This window comes from Musa acuminata, chromosome BXJ2-3 (assembly GCF_036884655.1).
Source record: "Musa acuminata AAA Group cultivar baxijiao chromosome BXJ2-3, Cavendish_Baxijiao_AAA, whole genome shotgun sequence".
Lineage (NCBI taxonomy): Eukaryota > Viridiplantae > Streptophyta > Magnoliopsida > Zingiberales > Musaceae > Musa > Musa acuminata.
The window spans coordinates 33686686-33706616 of record NC_088340.1 but is presented as its reverse complement, the minus strand read 5'-3'; the positions used below and the strand labels follow the sequence as shown (position 1 = coordinate 33706616).

The following is a 19931-nucleotide window of genomic DNA, read 5'->3' as shown; positions in this document are numbered from 1 at the left end:
ATCTCATATCCGAACCTCTACTCATCGCAATGCCTACCATATGTGTGTGACCCTCTAGGCCCAATATCGAGCTGGCCGTGAGTCATACCTGTCAGAACTCCTTCTAACTCAGTGAATTATTATCTCTGTAATAATTCACTCGACTCATCGATTACGGACGTACTAGGCCACTACGCCGTAGTCCCCAGACGATACAGGGGAATCCAATCCATTGGACCTGTTTGTCCTCAGTTACCATGTACCTATAGTCCCTTATCCATCTAATATCCCAAAGACCGTATATCGAGCATGGTGCTGTCAGACCCATACGGTTTCTACTCAAGTCTCGCTCTAATCGGATTCTCCCGGAGAACTCTTTCTCTCTCAACCCGAATGACCCTAGCCAGGGATTTGTTTGAGCAAGAACACATGTGATATTCCTCTCATGACGCCGAGAGTGGATGATCCTCTGTCGACACTCAATAGCCCTCGTAAGGTCGACTACCACTCCCAATGACCAGCTGTACTAGATCTGGGACAGCCAAACCTATAAGTCTGGTATCAAAGAGTGGAGCACTCATATAGGACATCCTTGGTGTCTCAAGTCTAAGGACCAGATACACCACTAGGACTACGGAATCGCTGTCTGACAATAAGGCATCATCAACCATCCAGCATTCCGTAAGCGGATCAATTAGTGAACTCATTCTCCAATGAGCACCTGTACTGTATCCCTAGTGTCCCTACACGAGCAACTATGAGACCAACTGCATCCATCATATGGACGGGTATACAGCACACTAGTCTATCCGGTTATCACGATGTCCCTCTCGAGTAACCTATGACCGGGATTATTTAGGATATGTGTTTAAAGGTGAATCGATCTCATTATCGTGATCTCATCACGATCCGATTCCCATTGCACAAATCCAAGGACATCACAATATATATATGCATTTATGCAATAGTTATAAAGTGATATACGCCAAAATATAATAAGCAAAAAGATTCTGTATCAAGTCACACGTGCCATCACTCACGTGATTGGCTTGCTGGGCACCTATGACTAGCAATCTCCCACTTGACCTAAAGCCAATCACTTATGTGTCTGATCCCCATCAGACTCCTGTGACGCTCAAAGACAATCTGAGACAACGGCTTTTCCCAGTGGATCTGCAATGTTATCTTCGGATGGAACTCTTTCCACTGCTACATCTCCTCGGGTTACGATCTCTCTTATAAGCTGGAACCTCCTCAGAACACTTCTGATGAGACCCGAGATCCCTTATTTGAGTAATCACCCCATAGTTGTCGCAATATAAGGAAGTCGACTTGTCGCTATCTGTATCGACTCCCAAATCTGTGATGAACTTCTTCACCCAGACTCCCTCCTTTGCTGCATCCGATACAGCAATGTACTCCGCCTTTGTGGTCGAGTCAGCAGTGGTATCTTGTTTGGAACTCTTCCAGCACACTGCTCCTCCATTCAAGGTGTACACATACCCTGAATTCGACTTGCTATCATCGACATCAGACTGAAAACTTGAGTCAGTGAAGCCTTCAACCTTAAGGCTATTACCTCCATATACTAGCAAAAGATCCTTAGTCCTTCTCAAGTACATAAGGATACACTTTACTGCTTTCCAATGCTCCAAGCCTGGATCCGCCTGATACCTGCTCGTGACACTCAGAGCATACGTTATATCAGGCCTAGTACATAGCATGACATACACGATAGACCCTATTGCTGAGGCATAAGGTATCATATTCATGTTTGCCCTTTCTTCTGGTAGTTTTCCATGTCAAACCTTTTGACAATGGTTTCTATGTACCTGGACTGGGACAAGCCAAGCATCCTCTTGGATCTATCTCTATAGATTCTAATCCCCAAGATATAGGATGCTTCCCCTAAGTCCTTTATGGAGAAGTGTCTAGATAACCAAGTCTTTACTGTGGATAGCATTCCTACGTCATTCCCAATGATGAGGATGTCATCTACATATAACACTAAAAAGGTGATAGCGCCCCCACTTACCTTCCTGTACACACAAGGCTCATCTTCGTTCTTAACGAAGTCATAAGATCTAATTGACTCATCAAATCTTATGTTCCAACTTCGGGAAGCTTGCTTTAGTCCATAAATGGATCTAAGCAACCTACACACCTTATCTGGGCAGTTCTTGGACACGAATCCCTCAGGTTGCATCATATACACCTCCTCCTCGAGGTTCCCATTGAGGAATGCGGTTTTCACATCCATCTGCCAGATCTCATAATCATAGTGTGCTGCAATAGCCAATAGAATTCTGATGGATTTTAGCATTGCTACGGGTGAGAAGGTTTCGTCGTAGTCAACACCTTGCCTTGACGATACCCTTTAGCCACTAGCCTTGCTTTATAGGTCTCTACCTTTCCATCTACTCCGATCTTTTTTCTTAAAGATCCACTTGCAACCGATGGGTACAATACCTTCGGGCGCATCAACTAGGTTCCAAACCTTATTTGAGTACATAGAATCCATCTCAGAATTCATGGCTTCTTGCCACTTCCCGGAGTCTATACTCATAATAGCCTCCTCGTAGGTCTGAGGATCAATATCCTCAGCATCCTCTCCACTAATATGTCCCACATATCTCTCAGGAGGATGAGATACTCTATTAGACCTGCGTAAAGTTGAAACTTGTGTATTAGGTACCTGAACAGACTCGGGCTGTAGAGTGGTGCTTGAGCTTAGTTCTCTAACTTCACTCAACTCTATCATTCTCCCACTGTCTCCGCCAAGAATGTGTTCCTTCTTAAGGAACACTGCTCTCTTAGCTACAAAGACCTTTTTGTCCTCGGGATGATAGAAGTAATACCCACAAGTTTCCTTGGGGTATCCCACAAATTTGCATTGCTTTGTCCTTGATTCTAACTTATCGGGGTTGTGTCTTCTAACATGGGCAGGGCAGCCCCAAATCTTAACAACCTTAAGATCAGGCTTCTTCCCTTTCCATATCTCATATGGTGTAGACACTACCGACTTAGTTGAAACTCTGTTCAGAAGGTAAGCTGCGGTTTCTAGGGCATATCCCCAGAATGAGATGGGTAGGTCAGCGAAACTCATCATGGACCGTACCATATCTAATAATGTATGATTTCTCCTTTCAGAGACACCATTGAGCTGAGGTGTATAAGGAGGTGTCCATTGGGATAATATCCCATGGTCCTTGAGGAACTGAGTAAACTCTGTACTTAAGTATTCACCTCCTCGATCTGATCGAAGAGTTTTGATACTCTTTCCAGTTTGGTTCTCCACCTCATTCCTATACTCTCTGAATTTCTCAAAAGCCTCGGACTTGTACTTCATTAAGTACATATATCCATACCTTGAGAAATCATCAGTAAATGTAATGAAGTATGAGTAACCTCCAATGGCATGAGTTGACATGGGTCCACATACATCACTATATATGAGTTCCAACAACTCAATGGCTCTCTCTCCAGTTCCACTAAATGGAGAGTTGGTCAATTTTCCACAAATGCAAGGTTCACAAGTTGCATATAACACGTAGTCGAATGGATCTAGATATCCATCATGTATCAACTTTTGAATCCTTCTTTCATGGATGTGACCTAGCCTACAATGCCATAGGTATGCACTATTCACCTCATCTCGTTTCCTCTTAGACACTTACATTCATGATATGTGGAGAAGTGTCTTGCATAAACAAACCTTTATGCAATATTCCTCTCGTCAATCTCCCCTTAGCTTTGCTAGAATTTACAATAAATTGTAGATGTGATAAGCAATATTGGTATCCAATACCAATGCACTATCACAAAAATCTAACAATTGGAGATTGATCATGAATGTACTTGAAGATTCACCAAGCTTCTTGTTTCGCCCTTTCTGCAAGGTACTCTTTGCAATTCCTCTTCCAGTGCCCATCTTTACCACAGTGGAAGCACTGGCCTTTGTCCTTTGCTGGGTCTTTCTTAGCAACCTTTGCTTTACCTTGTTTGCCCTTGCCCTTTCCCTTCTTAAGGGACCTTTATGCTTTCCTTTTCTTTCTGGTCTCACCAGTATAGAGAACTGGCTTCTCTTTCTTAATAGTACTCTCTGCCTCCCTCAACATATTGAGGAGCTTTGGGAGAGTTACCTCAAGCTTGTTCATATTAAAATTCATTATGAACTGTGAAAAGGAATCTGGTAGGGACTGAAGCACAATGTCCACACACAAATTATCCTCTAGGACCATTCCTAGACCTGTGAGTTTCTCTATCCACTCAATCATCTTTAGGACATGGTTCTGAACCGGTGTCCCCTCAGTCATCCTAGTGCGGAAAAGGCTCTTGGATATCTCATATCGTTGAGTCCTTCCCTGTTCCTCAAACAATTTGCGGACATGTAGGAGAATAGATCTGGCATCCATCTTTTCATGTTGTCTCTGTAACTCTGGAGTCATAGAGCCCAACATATAGCACTGAGCAAGAGTGGAGTCATCAATGTACTTCACGTAGCGAGCGATCTCAACCTCGCTTGCCCCTTCTTCGGGCGTAGGCATCACTGTATCAAGGACGTACACGATTTTCTCCGCTGTGAGAACAATTCTCAAGTTACGGAGCCAATCCGTATAATTTGGACCAGTGAGGCGGTTGACATCAAGTATGCCACGTAAGGGGTTTGAAAGCGACATTTTCTGAAAATAAAGATGTAGCAGAAATGAATAACATGCAGATTTTGCAAGAAATAAACTATCAAGATATGGACTTCTATCTTAATATGCTCCCACTATTTTACTAACGAGTCACGCGACACCCTCAGCACGTGAAACAGAAGTCTCCGGCAGACTTCTAGTGGGGATCAGGATCCAATCAGCGTCTTAGTGTAACCTCGAGGGACTCGACCAATCACACTAAGCCTAAAAGGTAGGCAACTCTTGCCGATCACAACTCCTTGTGATTCCCGTCCTGTTCGGCCTCCGAATCACCATGGCCTCGAGGGACTCGACCAACTATGATGCTCGGTTAAGTCAACACCTTCGTTACAAGATGAGTCTGATTTGATGATATACCCTCGAGGGACTCGACCAAGCATACCATGCCCTCAGGTCACCGGTGACATCTCTATGTCATAAGCAAGATAGCGAATCGCGATATAGGTGAGTCTCGAGGGACTCGACCAACTCAACCTACACCGGGAATCGGTTCCTACTCATAACGATGGAAGGCCACGTGGGTCAATCTAATTGCCTCACGTTTACCGACTTAATATTATCGAGAGATGTTTCTATAATTTGGTCTCCTAATATGACATGTCACACATATACATATTTAATATATATCTACATCGCATGCAAATATATATACATATCTAGTATGTGTATAAGCAATCACATCAGATGATCATGGACCACAACCTAATATGATTAGGCCCGAGCCAGTAGGCCTAATCACTCACATCAAGATCTATGTGTGCAACGGTGCATCTCCATGCCCTGTGATCGTCCATCTCGTCCTTGTCGGTTCCGTCGACATCTTGATGCATCTCCATGCATCACGATCGTCCGTCTCGTGGGTCCCGTTATCGCATCCACGCTCCCGCTACGCCTCCTCATGTGATTACAACTTAATCATAGGCACGCAGGCCCGACAATAAACGAGAAATATAATGGAGGTTCGCAGACCTCAATAATAATAATCACAAGTACACACATCACACGGTCCATGATCATCCGTCCACACATCATACATCACATGTATAAATAATCATCATAATGTAGGACTACTAGATAATAATAAAAATAATAATCAACTAAACCTTTTAATTAATTAATATTTTTTGAAATCAGGGACATGTAGGAAAATTCTCAATTCCTAAGGGTATTTTCGTAATTTGGACAAAAGACAGAAACTGGAATTTCTCAAATTCACAGGGGCAAAACTGTCTTTTTGCCCAAAACCCTAATTCCCTCTACTGCTGCCGCCGCCGCCACCCTGCCGGCGGCGCCTGTGCGGCGGGGCGAGGGCACTGCCGTCGCCTGCAGGCGGCACGCCCGCTGGCGGCGACGCCGCTGTGGGTGGGCGCCCCCTTCGGGCGCCGCTGCCTCCGCAGGCGGTGCTGTCCCGCCAGGCGGTCGCCCCTGTGGGGGGGGGTTTCGCCCGCAGGAGTAGCGGCGGCAGGCGTCGCTACAGGTGGGCTCCCCCTTCGGGCGTCGCTGCCTCCGCAAGCGGTGCTGTCCCGCCGGGCGGCCGCCCTTGTGGGGGGGGTTTCGCCCGCGGGAGCAGCGGCGACAGGCGTCGCGCGTCGCTGCCCTGCGGCGGCAGGCGCCGCTTCCTTTCGGCGGCAAGCGTCGCTGCCCTGCGGCGCCTCTGCCCGTGGGTTGCCAGCCCCGCCGGCAGCAAGCCTGCTGCAAGCAGACCGCCGGCCGGCTGCTGTAGGCACAGCGCCGGCGCTGTGCTGCCTAGCTGCGGCTGCGGCTGCCGCTGCAGGTGGCTGCAGGCATGCAGATCGAGGGCAGCAACTGTTGCTGCCCTTCCTTGCTTTTGCGTCAACGAATTTGACGTCAAAATTCTTCCTAAACACAACACACGTAGTTCAAAACCAATCATTCGCACGAACAACCTGGCTCTGATACCACTATTGGGAAATCATTAGGGGGCGACATCATATGCGCAGCGGAAGAATAAGAAAATAAAAATCCCCGATTCCCAAAAAGATGTTCGTCGTCGTGCGAAGATTGGTGCGCAAAATCCGCAAAACACAAAACTGCGTATAGAGATTGTGTTACCTAGGGAGATCGTATATCCCTGTTTCCTTGCAGATCCTTAGGAGAGGGTGAAGGAGGTCAAGCGTCCTCCTCTCTAGCGGTGATCCACACAGTAGGGTTGCGACGACGCTCCTCAAAACCCCAGGCCTACTCTGAGGTGGAGAGGGAGAGGAGAATAGGAAAGACAAGCAAAGACTCTAGCCTATAAGGCTGTGAATCCCTCCTATTTATAGAGATCCCGTGTCAAACCCTAATGGGTCCTTCCCTAGTGGGTATTGGATCTGCATCCAATAAGACAAGGGCTCCGTCGGATATCTCATATCCGAATCTCTACTCATCGCAATGCCTACCATATGTGTGTGACCCTCTAGGCCCAATATCGAGCTGGCCGTGAGTCATACCTGTCAGAACTCTTTCTAACTCAGTGAATTATTATCTCTGTAATAATTCACTCGACTCATCGACTACGGACGTACTAGGCCACTACGCCGTAGTCCCCAGACGATACAGGGGAATCCAATCCATTGGACCTGTCTGTCCTCAGTTACCATGTACCTATAGTCCCTCATCCATCTAATATCCCAAAGACCGTATATCGAGCATGGTGCTGTCAGACCCATACGGTTTCTACTCAAGTCTCGCTCTAATCGGATTCTCCCGGAGAATTCTTTCTCTCTCAACCCGAATGACCCTGGCTAGGGATTTGTCTGAGCAAGAACACATGGGATATTCCTCTCATGACGCCGAGAGTGGATGATCCTCTGTCGACACTCAATAGCCCTCGTAAGGTCGACTACCACTCCCAATGACCAGCTGTACTAGATCTGGGACAGCCAAACCTATAAGTCTGGTATCAAAGAGTGGAGCACTCATACAGGACATCCTTGGTGTCTCAAGTCTAAGGACCAGATACACCACTAGGACTACGGAATCGCTGTCTGACAATAAGGCATCATCAACCATCCAGCATTCCGTAAGCGGATCAATCAGTGAACTCATTCTCCAATGAGCACCTGTACTGTATCCCTAGTGTCCCTACACGAGCAGCTATGAGACCAGCTGCATCAATCATATGGACGGGTATACAGCACACCAGTCTATCCGGTTATCACGATGTCCCTCTCGAGTAACCTATAACCGGGATTATTTAGGATATGTGTTTAAAGGTGAATCGATCTCATTATCGTGATCTCATCACGATCCGATTCCCATTGCACAAATCCAAGGACATCACAATATATATATGCATTTATGCAATAGTTATAAAGTGATATACGCCAAAATATAATAAGCAAAAAGATTCTGTATCAAGTCACACGTGCCATCACTCACGTGATTGGCTTGCTGGGCACCTATGACTAGCATGACCTTTGCGGACGGACACGCAAGGGTGCCGCACGACTTAGGCAAAACCAGCTAAGTCCATGACATTATGGTATCAGAGCCGGACAAGCACTCATAGAAACACTTAGCATGCAAACGTGGAGGACCTAGCGGGGCTGCGCTGAGGGCAGTCAGCACATGCGTGACCGTTTGGGGGAAAACGGGCATGGAGATGTAGGGAAAAGGAGTCGCTCAGAGGAGCGGGCATATGAGATTGGCATTCAGAGGAATGGCCAACCCTTCGCGCAAGAGGCACCACGAGAACAGACAAGCTTGGAAGAATGTGAAGCGCACAAAGGTTGGGATGGCTGAGTTTGAGCTATGGCTCAACGTTGACAACTATACTTGATGGTGCTCAAGGCAAGCGAGGCGCTTGGTATAGGATGAGACCATCCAAGGTGGAATGAGTTCCTCAATGACCAAATGAGTTATGCAAAGCTCACAGAGGTGAGGGGAATTGCTAGCTCGAAGAATTTGGTACTCATACATGGGCTTGTATGCGAACAACGGAATGTTCGTGGCCATCCCAAGGCGGCCGAAACTCGGCGCCATGGAGCATTGAAACTTTCTCTTCGGCATGTGAAGGATATGTCCGTAGGAGGCTGAAGGGTGCAACTAGTTCAGCATGTTGCTAGGCCTTGAGGGGCGCAGCGGGGGCTGTATTGACGTGGAGTCGCAATCTAGCAAGTGTGTTTGCAGGAGGCAGAACAATGCACAGTTTGTTCAGCAGATCGGAGTAGTCCAAGGGGATGGTGGTCTCCGAAACGAAGAGAGATGTTACTCCAACGGGACAGTTATCCAGGAGGGATAAGTCCCGGCTCTCCAGAGGGAGAATCATGTGGGACAGATCTCACAAGTTGAGGAGGAGTACCTCAACAAACAACAACTCCACGAAGCTCAATGGACTGAGCAAGCGGCGAGGAGTCGTCGCATGATCTCGCTTGAGAGAATGCATTGGTGGATGCATTGCGAGATCAAGTGGGGGAGTGACCCAAGGCAACACAAATGAAGGCACACTTGGAGTCGATACGGAGATCAGACTCAAGGGAGGGCTGACCCGTGGAATGGTGGGCGAGAGGGCCACCATCAACTCAATGCAAAACGAGGAGCGGAGGAATGGAGGTGGACTCAGAGGAGTGCCACAGAGACATTTCTACTGATCGTGAAGAAAAGGGATGCAGATGCGAGGCAACGGATAGTAAGGCCATGGGCATGGCAGCGCCATGGTATCGCAGAGGCGGGACTTCCGTGAAAGTCATTGATCCCTTACTCTCATTGAGGGAGAGCGCTTGGTCGTGAAGGGGGCCGAGGAGGTGGAGAACGCAGAGGCAATCTCTAAGTACCGAGACAAGGCTGAAGGGCAGAGGCCGAAGAACTTCGTAAGACCAGTGTCAATGTGCTTCTCATCAAGATAGCCAAAAGTGAAGGACTTCGGGTCATGCAAGAGTGCATAACCAAGGAACGAAGCAGGCAGTATGCAGTGCTGTACCTTCGCTACTCAGGGGAGTAGGCGGTAGGGTTGATGGAGAAGACGGTACAATCCCAGAAGCGACCAAACCTATGAGAGAACTACTCCAAGTTGGGGTGAAAACTTCCTGCATTCCAGAAGTTCAATGGCATTGAGAAGGTGAATCATAGTAGCTAACTCAACGCAAGGAGTGCAAACACTTCAAGTGCTTCAGAAGTGTGAGCAAAGAGCAGGCGAAGGCCAGTAACCAGCTCGATGCATGGAGTACAACCTCGAGGAGGTGGGCAAAGTCAAGTAACCTTTGCCTTCTCAACTCTTAAGAGAATGGGCGAAACCGAGTACCCTAATTCTCTTATCTATCCAGCAGAGGAGCTCTGCAAAAGTTCAAAGACCCTTCAAAGATAATGGAAGACAATAGTTGTCAAATCCTCACCAATGGTGATCAGTGCTACTGAGAGTAGATTGTCCGCTTCATTTCCCAACGAAATGCCAATCGAAAGCGGAAGTGATGCGAACCTACTTGGATGTGACAACTAAGTGAAAGAAGAGTCAATGAGCAAATTTTATGGAGGAAGGACCCAAAACTTCAGAAGTTTGCGAGATGATGCTCGTTCAAGCTCCAACAAGCATCCACCCAGTTCAAGCAGCATAAGGCATTTTGAGAGACTGGCGTAGTAAGGATGGTCTTTTCCTTCATCTGGGGGATCTGCAGGAATCAACAAGGATCAACACAACTCAGCCAACCCCACACCAGAGTCAGAGTCATTGGTGAGTTGAAACAGCATGGCGGATCAAAGATTCGACTACTCAAAAACAGCAGCGGAGAGCAGTTGGGAGTCAAGAGGCGCATTGTAGCTGGAGCAGAAGATTGAAGACTCAGCAAAGGCGAGGAGTTGCAGTGTCGACAAAGGCTTCAACGAGGACGTCGAAGGGATAAGTGGGGGAGAATGTCATGGACAAACTTCGAAACAGGATGTTTGATGTAATGCTTATGTATGTCTGTGTCTTTCGGCATGTTCATGCCTTGTACACCATGTAGAGGGGCGGCTAAAGGCTTAATAGCCCCATTTTAGTTGGGTTGGTGGCCTCTTTAGGCTTGTAAATAAAGGTTGTGTCATGTGGACACGTGCGAGAGATTTTCGATCTATAATGGACCATTTTACCCTTTGTTGTGCAACTGTTCAGAGCTTGTAAAGTCTGTTTGTAATTTGCATTGTCTATAAAGTGTTTTTCGGAGATGATTGCTTGTGGATCCCGAGTGAGGCCTTTTCTCTGTCTTGTTCTCTCTTTTGTTGGACCTAAGGGACCATGGGAGGCTTCGGGGAGGCTGACCTTTGCGGACGGATACGCAAGGGTGCCGCACGACTTAGGCAAAACCAGCTAAGTCCGTGACAGTACGTAAGGGAGAAAAAAAGAACGAGTGATGCAGAACATTATCGGCGCTGACACAAATGTAAAGTGACTGCTTTGCATCTATGTTGGTGACGATGCAGTTGTTGAGTGGTGCTTTATATTTGCATCTGTGTCTGAGGTAGATGCTGAGCGACGCTTTGCATTTATATTTACGTCGGCGTTGACATAGTTGTCGAGTGGCACTGACGCATATGCTAAGCATTGACATCTGCATTGTCCTCATCCTGTAAGAAATTGTAGAAGTTCCTAATATTCTCGTTGACCATTACATTGTTCTTATCGACCATAGTCCCGTATAACCTGTAGCGACGATATCGTCCTCCATCATAAAAAAAAATATAATAAAAATATTTAAATAATTATTTTATCTATCGTTTTTTTGTTATTTTTGTACGTATCATCTTTTCCCTTTCGTCGATAAAATTAAATATATTTTTTTTTATAATTATAAAAATTATAATGTAACCTTTTAATCCTACGACCGTATGCTAAAGTGTGACAGGGCTAATATGTAATCACCCGTCCCCAAGGGCGAGAGCGTCGTCGTCGTGGAGTCCGACGAGGCCGACATGGACGTCGAGACCTTCTACGACGGCTACCTCGCTGCAATTATGGTCGAAGAGGGTGCCGTGGCCCCCGTCGCCTCCGCCAACGCCCTCCTCGCAGGACGAGATCCCCCTCGCTAAATCCCAAGCCTCCTCCTCCTCCGCCACTGGCGTTTCCGCTTCTCCTCCTCCCGCTCAAGCACCTGCCTCTCCTCCCCTGCGAACCGTAGCGTCTCCGAAACCCTCTCCGGCGGTCGCTTCTTCTTCGACTCACTCGGCGTCGGACGGTGGGCAGCGGATACGCTAAGAAGCTTGCTAAGGATCTAAAGTTGGACCTGACTGGGTTGTCTGGAACCGGACCAATGGGGAGAATCGTGGTCAAGGATGTGGAAATTGCCGCTGCAAGTGCTGCAGCCATGCGGATCGCTCCACCGAAGGTCACAGTGGAATCTCGATTGGCGAAGTCTCCTACTTCTTCAGCCATCGAATTGGGCACTGTGGTTCCATTCACCACAATGCAGGGTGCTGTTATCGAAAACATGGTCGATTGCCTCTCAGTTCCGACGTTCCGGGTGGTTATACGATCACAACGAATGTCCTTGATGATCTTTACAAGAAAGTGGGTATTTTCTCAATCTCCAATTTCCTAAAGGAGCGATTTTTGATCGAACTGTTATTAATTGCCCAGAGCTGCTTCGGGTTTGATGGGTGTAGACTAAGTCAAAGGGGTGTCGCCATGACTGCATTGCTAGCAAAGGCTACTGTTGCTGCAGAGACGGTAAAAGCTTTACCTACAACAGCAGCATCAACATTGCTGTTGCTGTGGCCATTGATGGAGGGTTAATCACACCAGTCCTTCAGGGTGCAGACAAGGTACTTCCACTCTCCTGTGATCTTGATTGGAGTCTTTGGACTTCTTATTTAAGGTTTGAGTGCTGGATGTATAGGTTGATATCTACTCATTGTCAAGGAAATGGAAGGAATTGGTTGACAAGGGAAGACCGAAGCAGCTGCAACCTCATGAGTATAACACTGGTACCTTCGATTCTTCTCCTATTGTACAGATAACTAGTCCAGTTAAGTTATTTCTAAATTGGAGTTTCAGCACTTTTGCAATAACATATAATATAATTTATTTAATTTAGAAACTTCCTTAAGACAATTGAAGATGTCAATGTATATGTACCATCCCTAATCATGTGGATTTCCATCTTCAAAGCTCCATCTGCAAGTTGTCATTGTTGAGACATCCTAGTAGTTAGTGCACTTTTGCACAGTTGATAGATCCCATATTCTGAGTCCACTTGTGAACATCTTATATGTTGTCTAATGAAATAAAAGGAAATGAATTTTTTTTAAAAGCTCCGTCTGCAAGTTCAAAATCATATTTAGGGTGTTTCTGGACAAGGTCCGTTATAGATTGATTTTTTTTTTTTTTCTATTGGGAGTTCATACATCAGAAGGAATACATTATTCTGTCAAAGAGCTATTTGATGGTTGCAGTATTAAAAATCTTCTTTTGATGTCTGATGGCCATATTTTCAACATAAGGAGCTATTTGACTCATAAACACTCCAAACATCTGTAAGTCATGTTAATACCTAATAGAAACCCATCACACTATGCTGCTATCCACTATACTGAAATCTCCAAGATGCATGCTTCTATTTGTAAAAGTTTCTCTGCTTAAACACACAGTTATCAGTTGGGTTCATCATGTGCAAAAAATAAGTCGGAGTTTGGAGCATGTGAATGGTGAATGTGCATAATCATTAAGTCAGAGCCGGCTTCTAATTATAGAGGAACATATTCTGAAACTTGAGGATGTAACTTTATTCTCGTAAGCATATGGGATGCTCTAAGTAGTTTTAAATATATAATGGTGTATTTTATCTTATCAAAGCTCCAAGTTCCATGTTCTTATTAAGGGAAAGGACTCCTGTATGACCTTACATTTTTCAGAATCTCTTTCATGGTTTGCCAATCTTATAGAATGGAACATTACCCTACCCAGTTAAGGGCTTAAGGCAACATAAATGTGGATCAGTATCGGTAAAGCAGAATGAATTTTATCAATTCATATACAATCCAAAATGTAAATTGAACTTTGTAACTTATTGATAAAATTCTCTTGGGTCAAATTAAATATAATGCGATAGTTGTGATATATAATGGATGAAGATACATATACAAAGCCTAACAAGTTCATTTACTGGAGGAAAGTAAGCATTCTTCTTTGGTTCGGTTCAAAAATGTTAAAGATCATTGAAACTAAAAGGAGGATGGAGAAAGAAGCTTCTTATCAGGCTACTAGTTTAAATCAGAATTTTTTTTGTATGATGCCCATCAAATGTCACCGGAAAAAATTGCAAGTCATTACAGTTGATATGATTAATTTTTTGTTTCTTTATGTTTATGAATCTTCAGTCAATCCCAAATAGCTAATTGGTAATAGCAACTAGGAACATTTGCTTTCTTCTAGCTCATGTATGCGAGTGACATCATTGCACTTGTGACATTACATAAAATTATAATGTAGCCTTTGGTATATTATCCAGTTGTACTTTTTGCACTTCTGACTTCTCAAGATCTTGATTTCTTCTGTTTTATTGGGCTTCTATTTTTTTTTTTTTTTAATTTATGTGTTTACCACCTTCATTTTACAATTTTTTTTAGGAATACATATTTTTAATTTTATTCATATTTTTCAAATAATTATATATTTTCCTACATTTCTGCTGTTCTTTTCTTTTTTCGGTTGGCATCCATCATATACAAATGCTTCTGCTGTACTCGTGTCTCCTTTTTTTCTTACTACTCTTTTGATGGTATTAGTGTGCCAACTCTTTCTTCAGTCTGCAGGTACATTTACTCTTTTAAACCTTGGGATGTTTGGTGTTTTTGATGCAATTTTGCCTCCTGGAATTGTAAGCATTGATCCTAAGTGCATCTCAACCAACTGTTGTTGCTACCGAGGATGGTAGGATTAGTTTAAAGAGTCAGATGCAGGTAAATCTTACTTTACAAACAGTAACCCTGTTATGGATCCTCTTAACTATCTTGAAATTATTTAGTTTGGCTTAATCCTAAAGCATAAAAGTGAAATCCTTGCAGGTGGATACTGCAGATCACTGTATCATTTATGGAAAGATCTCACCCTCGAAGTGCTGCTAGAAAATTAGTGAGTAGAGAAGCCATTGCATGATCCATTTTATTATTATCCGCAGATTAATGTGAAATTGATTTTTTTTCATTCAACCTTATCCGCATTTTTATTGTCAGTGACATTGGTATTCCAATAAAGTTTTGTTGAGCCAAGCAGGTTTCAGTATGTTGTGACATTTGTGTTTCTACTTCAGAATGACTTCCAAGTGTGTCATTTTTTGATCTGTTTGGAAAGTGTTCTATGTTGCCTTGTCATAACAATTACAGATTAGCAGTAATCCTGAGTGGTTGACCAGCCTTTGCATCAATCTGTGAGGTGTAGATTATAGCTTCTTATCCTCCAGTATCATTGATCCCCACAGATGGGATCGGATCTGCGGGGATAAGAAGAGACCTGACTCTTTGATTAGGAGGGCTCTAATAAGATCCTTCTTAGTCTATTAGTTAGAGATGGAGGCGTTGACTTTTCAATTAGGACCTCTCTGATAAGATCATATTTAGTTTCATGTTGACTGAACAGTTGACTGAAGACTTAGCTAATTTCTTCATTAATTTTGAGAGGATAAAACGGTATAATAAATTCTTAACGGCTAGTTTGGATCTTACCATCATAAACAACAATTTGGCACAATGAAACATATGAAAACAGTAGAATCAATTCTCCATGGCTGGGGTGGATCTTATCAATCAGAAACAATTGATTTGGCACAATGAGACCTATGGAAACACATTGCTTCGTGTGCAGGGCAGACAACTATATCTCATTTCCTTGGGCTTTCTCATCCTCCCATTGCCCCCTATTCTGCTCTTCCAGTCTGCCGTAGATCACACTGATGCAGTTCATAAAGCCCACCAAAGTTTGCTAATGGATTCGAGTATAAACCACAGATGTCTGGCAATATATAAATCTAAGATCTCCTGTTACATCACTCTGCTTTCTGAGTGCTGAAACAAGGACCAACACTCTCAAGGAAATAGAGATACTAGTGTGATAGATACTATCTTACAATGGTGGATATTAACAATACTGAATGGTAAAACAGCAGTTCAATACCAAAAGAACACAGCTATCACCAGCACAACTAGTGCATGACCAATTCTGAGCAACAACAAGAAACCTTTAGCTGCCTTTGCCGAGCAACAACTACTTTGCATTGAACAGCAACCTCAATGCATTTCGCATCTTCGGCCTTGCCTCCGGCGACGTGCTGACGCATGCTAGGGCAACCTTCAGAATCGAAAGCATCTGACTTCGAACAGCCAACGACGTTTTCGCAATTTTAGGATCAAGGATCTGCTCTCTTTCACTAGACCTAGCTGAGTGGCTTAGTGCCCATTTGGCCAACTCAAGTCCATTGCTCACTGCTGGTTTCCCAGTCAGCAGCTCCAGTACAATGACCCCAAAACTGTAGACATTCCCAGCCATTGTCACCGTCATGGTGTATGCGTACTCTGAAACCAAAAAGATGAATCCATGATATTAGACAATCAGAATACCTAAGCCTCAATTCAGAAAACATGTCATCTAAAAAGAAGTGGCTAGATATATAAAAACCTGTAGTATATAGAAATAATTCATTGTGTTTCTGATTTATAGATATTACAAAACATGAGGTGCCATGGATCAGCCCCAGTATAATTTTCTTCTGTAAAACAAGCAGAAATGATTGTCTATGATACCTTTTTCTCAGAGTGCTTCTGATCTTATCATGCATGGAAGTTATAAATAAAGAGGAATTAGCTCATCGAAAGAGGTAGATTAGTTGGAACTCTTCAATGAATGCAAATTAGTACAGAGGAGAGTAAAACATGACTGATTGCAACTTGATATATAAAAAGCATTCATATTGAGAAAGGAAAATACTAAGCACAACACGCAGCAATAGTTCGTCTAACCATAAGAAATCTAAAGGATAAGAACATTAGCTTTGCTGTCTCACCTGGAGGAATATATCCAACCGAGCCAGCAACAGTGGAGAGACTCCCGGTACTCTTCGAAGGATCGATAACTTTGCAGAGCTCGATGTCCCCTATCTGAGGCTCCTTAGGTGACTTCATGTGAATCGTCTTTGTCGATAGATCAAGCAGAAGAACTGGCTGCGTGCACCCATGGAGAAATGTCAACCCTTGAGCTACCCCTAGCATTATGCAGTAACGAGAGGGCCAATCCAAAACATTCACCAAGTTCTTGTGAAGGAAATCGAACACAGTCCCCCTGTGCACATGTTCATAGAACAGGTAAGCGCTGTCTTCGGTCAACACATACGCCAAAGGAACCATTACATTTGAGTTGCTCAGCTTTCCTAACACCTCCAGTTCTTGGCGGAATCTATCATGGCTTCCCATTTGGAAAATCTTGTCAGTCCAATTCAGTTTCTTTACGGAGTAGCTAACCCCGTTTGGCATGACAGCCTTGTAGTAGGTAGAGAATCGAGTCTTCAGTATGAATTTTCTTGGATTACTGGTGACTTCCATTGTTTTGGAGAAGTCGATACTCGATCTATGTATACTGTTTGCAGTCACAAAGCAGCCATTAACAATCTGAAGATTGCTTTCTGCAAGTTGTGGAGTTTCCTCTTCCACCCGATAAAAGCGCTTGGAAGAGATTAGCAGAACAACCACTGCAACCAAGATTAAGAAAGCGACCATGGAGATAACCACGACGATGATCACAACAAGTGACCTCTTCTTACGTGACCCAAGCAATGTGTTTTGGCTTTCGGTTGAGCATATGAGATACCTGTTCCCAGAGGTGATGACAGTAACATAATTTCCAAATGGAGGACAAATTCCAGAAAGATTATTGTTGGACAGATTTAACAGTGTCAAGCTTCTCATGCCTGCTAAAAAACTTGGAATCTCACCAGTAAAACCATTGTCTGAGAGATCAACAACCTCCAATTCTGTTAAAGCAACGAGAGAGGGTGGTATGGATCCACTGAGTAAGTTATGACTGAGGTTAAGAGCTATCCTCAGGTTAGCAGGCATTGTAGGAACTGTTCCACTCAACCTGTTGCCTCCCAGCTTCAGTTCCATCAGAGATGGCATGTTACCAATGGTATCGGGTATAGAACCATCGAAATAATTACCTTCTAAGATCAAGTTCGAAAGACTCTCTAATCTGGAAATTGCGGATGGGATCACACCAGTGAGGGAGTTTTGGCTTAGATCTAGTACGCTCAAGTTGACCTGCAATTCGAAGAGCTTATCAGGGATGCCGCCACTGAGGTTGTTCTTTTGAAGCTTCAATACAACCAGCTTTTGAAGGCTACCCAACTCCTCCGGCAATTCGCCATGCAAACGATTGGATGCAAGATTTAAGAGCGTCAGATTCTTGCAGCCGCCGATCTGTGGATTAATCTGCGAGTCCAAATTATTGTCATTCAGCTCCAAGTACGTCAAACTGGAGAGCTTCCCAATCGTTTCTGGAATGGTCCCATCGAGTGAGTTCCCACCAAGCCGCAATCGGTAGAGATTCTGAGACAGATTTTTAGGAATAGGACCTTGAATCTTGTTGTATGACAGATCCACGGACACCAGATTAGGAGATGACAGAAGGTCCGCTGGTATCTCGCGGCTAAGGTTATTGTAGCTGAGGTCCAAAACCCTGACATACTTGGTAATTCCGGAAGGTATGCTGCCGATGAAGAAGTTCTGATTGGCGGCAAATCGAGAGAGACTCGTGATGTTGGACAAGCTTCTGGGGATCTGCCCGCCCAAACTATTAGAAGAAAGGAGCAGCGTCTCCAACTTAGAGAGATTCCCGATCCCGTCTGGAGTCACCCCAGAGAGGTCATTCTGGCGTAGATCCAATAAGGTCAGGTTTTGATGACCACGGATGTCACTTGGGATTTGGCCATAGAAGGAATTCGCAGACAGAACCAGTTCCTCCAATCCTTGGCTCTTCCCAAGAGCAGGCATCTCTCCGGTGAATTGATTCACAGAAAGATTTAAGCTTTTCAATCTGGCGAGGCCATCTAACTTTGAATCGACTGTTCCAATGAGGTTATTGAAAGACATATCCAGCGTCTCCAAAGATCTGAAACGCGAGAAATTTGTTAGAGCACCATATAACATATTGGAGCTGAGATTGAGTGACTTCAGCCCATGCAAGAAGCTGCAGTTGGGGAAGAAGAACCCGGGGATGTCGGTCAAAGAGTTCGCAGAGAGGTCGAGGGACTCCAAAGAGTCAAGGCGGCAGAGTAGGTCGAAGAAGCTGGCAGCCGACGAGGAGTTGGGGGCGGTGTATAAGCCGACCCCGGAGAGGTCTAGGCTTTTGACCACCGAGGAGTTTCCTGAAGAAGAGCACTTGACTCTTATCCAACGACAAGGATTTGGGTCACTAGTGTTCCATTTAGCGTTGGGTAAGGAGCTGTGGAGGCTCCGGGCGAGATTCCCCATGATTCGTGTTTGCGTTTGGCTGAGTTGGGAGGTGGAAGTGTCTGCAGAGCTATGCAAAGAAAGCCAGGAGGAAAAGCACAAGAACAAAAGAGGAAGGAAGAAGGGGCCATTATACGTCTTCATTTCTACCAGCTCTTCTGTGATAGAACGATCACCTGAAGTCGGTGGTTTAAGAGGAAGGAGATAAGACTATAAAGGTGCGAGCCTCATGCAGAAAACTGAGGCAGGGACATTGACTGTTGGATGGATCATACAAAGCGGAAAGGGTCTTTCTTCAACCTCCTGTGTGTAAATGAGGAAGAAACATGCAACAGAGTCGAGAAGATGAGCAACAAATATCAAGAAGATAACACAAAGGCAGGATCTTTGATCTCTCTTCCTCTCCCTCTTCTAGCTGGGCAACAGTTCCCAAGGAGTGGTGTCTTAAGGAAAGAGAGAGAGATCGAGATAGGATTAAAGACTGGAACTTTATTTGTAGTCCATCGGGAAGATGCAGAGAAAAGAACACAGGGAACTGGGAAATGTGTGTGTGTGTGTGTGTGTGCAGGTTTTCCACGCTTGGGCTCTGACAGTTGACTCAGTCACAGACCGGACTGGGGATTCCAACAGTAGCGTAGACTAGAGATAAATGATGAGAGTGAATGCAGGGTGGAAGAGGGAGGCTTGACTTTGGAGGTCTTTACAGAGGGTGGAAGAAAGTGGGGGAGAAAGAGGGAGTCGGAAGGTTTCTTTGGTGTCAGATGTTTCCTTCGGCAGCCCCACAGTTTGACCGTGACTTTGAATGGTCTCACAAAGGTGGTGGTGGTGGCTTTGGATTTCCCGGTC

The 19931-nt window shown here is 44.8% G+C and overlaps 1 protein-coding gene and 1 pseudogene across 1 annotated transcript; one reads left to right on the top strand and one right to left on the bottom strand.

Moving 5' to 3' along the window:
* Window positions 1–11510: 11510 nt before the first annotated feature.
* LOC135607571 (dihydrolipoyllysine-residue acetyltransferase component 5 of pyruvate dehydrogenase complex, chloroplastic-like) lies at window positions 11511–14714 on the top strand (annotated as a pseudogene).
* Window positions 14715–15575: 861 nt separating this feature from the next.
* LOC135607795 (LRR receptor-like serine/threonine-protein kinase GSO1) lies at window positions 15576–19638 on the bottom strand. The gene is made up of 2 exons (XM_065099884.1): window positions 16646–19638; window positions 15576–16157 (listed from the first exon to the last, which is right to left on the bottom strand). The coding sequence occupies exons 1-2, from the start codon at window positions 19227–19229 to the stop codon at window positions 15850–15852; spliced, it is 2892 nt and encodes a 963-aa protein (XP_064955956.1). The 5' UTR covers window positions 19230–19638; the 3' UTR covers window positions 15576–15849.
* Window positions 19639–19931: the final 293 nt, after the last annotated feature.

What these genes read in the sequence shown, in the direction of transcription:
- LOC135607795 (XM_065099884.1), bottom strand. Translation starts at nt 19,229, where the DNA reads ATGAAGACGTATAATGGCCCCTTCTTCCTTCCTCTTTTGTTCTTGTGC. An exon ending in GGTTGGATATATTCCTCCAG is followed by an intron (nt 16,158 to 16,645) that starts GTGAGACAGCAA and finishes TTTTGGTTTCAG; the next exon opens with AGTACGCATACACCATGACG.